Genomic DNA, 1166 nt, shown 5'->3' on the forward strand with positions numbered 1-1166 from the left:
ACCACCACTGGTTAATTGCTGGTTGCAGTGTGCAGTGGAGTGGAGTGGAGTAAAAACGTCTTGATTGCGTTGTTGTTTTAACGCTTTAGTGTTTATACGAGCATTAGAGAATTGGCGTGCGTTCAACGTTCCTTCAACTTCAACTGTGTGTGACGATTTATGGTGACGCTGATCTCCTTCATCATAGAAAGAAAGAGAAAGCACTTTGGAGGTGGGGGAGGTTTTCCTTTTCCCTGCAACAAGACTGTCATCATTCCGCAGTGGTTCAGGTTGTAATGTTGAATTTTTCCACTAGAGATCGCCGCTCGCCCATACAAGATCCGTGTCTCCGCAGTGCTGGTTGACTACGAGGAGTGCGTTTGATTGTTGCAGGGCTCAATGGCGGACGTAGCAGGGTAGTCGCGTTTACCGAGGACAATAACATCTCTGCAGGGTTTATTCCGTGTCGCCGTCCCGTGCCACTTGGTGCGCGGCTCGATTTACAGTTTGCGGTGTATTTAGCAGTACATTTAGCGGCCGTCATCGGCTATTTCCCCCTTCCTTGTTCGTCTTTTCGCACTTTCGAGTTCGCATCCGAGCGAGGAAGTTAACCGTACGTTCATGCTGGCTCAATAGAGACAGCTAGTTTGCGGGCAAAACATGGGGGAGTCTCTTGAATTGATCGGGAAGCGTCTACTCTTACTCCTCGGCGACGGCGGGGCTGCCAACGGTTCCGAGTCGGAGCAGACTCCGCGAGCCCGGGACTGGCTGCGGGGGACAGTGCGGGCAGTGAGCGTCATCGGCCTGGCCGCCCCGGAGGCTAGCGGAGGAGAGGCGACAACAACAACTCCTGCTGCGGGACTGACGGTCGGTGTTTACATGGGTGTAGTGTCGTACAATGCAACCAAATAACAACCAGCTAGGGTTTTATATCCCATAATTGTTGTTTTATTTACCCTCACCCGACTGGCGCTTGTGTTAACCTGGCTACATTTTTGACACATAGTAGTAGGTTTACCATGTCCAACCTACCAGCTTGCTAACGTCACAGACAGCCGGCTGAAGCCAAACTCGAGACCGAGGATTCTCTGGCCTTCGCATTGATCGCCTTTTACCATATTTACAAGTGTCTACCACCTTCGGGAATATTACTCAACCATCACCACCACACATATAGAAATATCATT

At 50.7% G+C, this 1166-nt stretch overlaps 1 protein-coding gene across 2 annotated transcripts in view; it reads left to right on the forward strand.

Annotated features, from left to right (window-relative positions):
• Positions 1-224: 224 nt before the first annotated feature.
• Positions 225-1166, forward strand: part of kdm3b (lysine (K)-specific demethylase 3B) — a 26654-nt gene continuing 25712 nt past the window's right edge. The window contains exon 1 of one of the 2 annotated variants that reach the window (XM_086017944.1): positions 225-846. In XM_086017944.1, coding sequence (XP_085874070.1) covers positions 640-846 — 207 coding nt within the window. In that variant the 5' untranslated portion in view covers positions 225-639. The remainder of the gene's footprint in view (positions 847-1166) is intronic. The other variant, XM_086017935.1, reaches the window with a different exon arrangement.

The sequence above is a fragment of the Filicampus tigris genome, chromosome 2 (genome assembly GCF_054856515.1).
Source record: "Filicampus tigris isolate MCC_2025a chromosome 2, RoL_Ftig_1.0, whole genome shotgun sequence".
NCBI classification, from domain to species: domain Eukaryota; kingdom Metazoa; phylum Chordata; class Actinopteri; order Syngnathiformes; family Syngnathidae; genus Filicampus; species Filicampus tigris.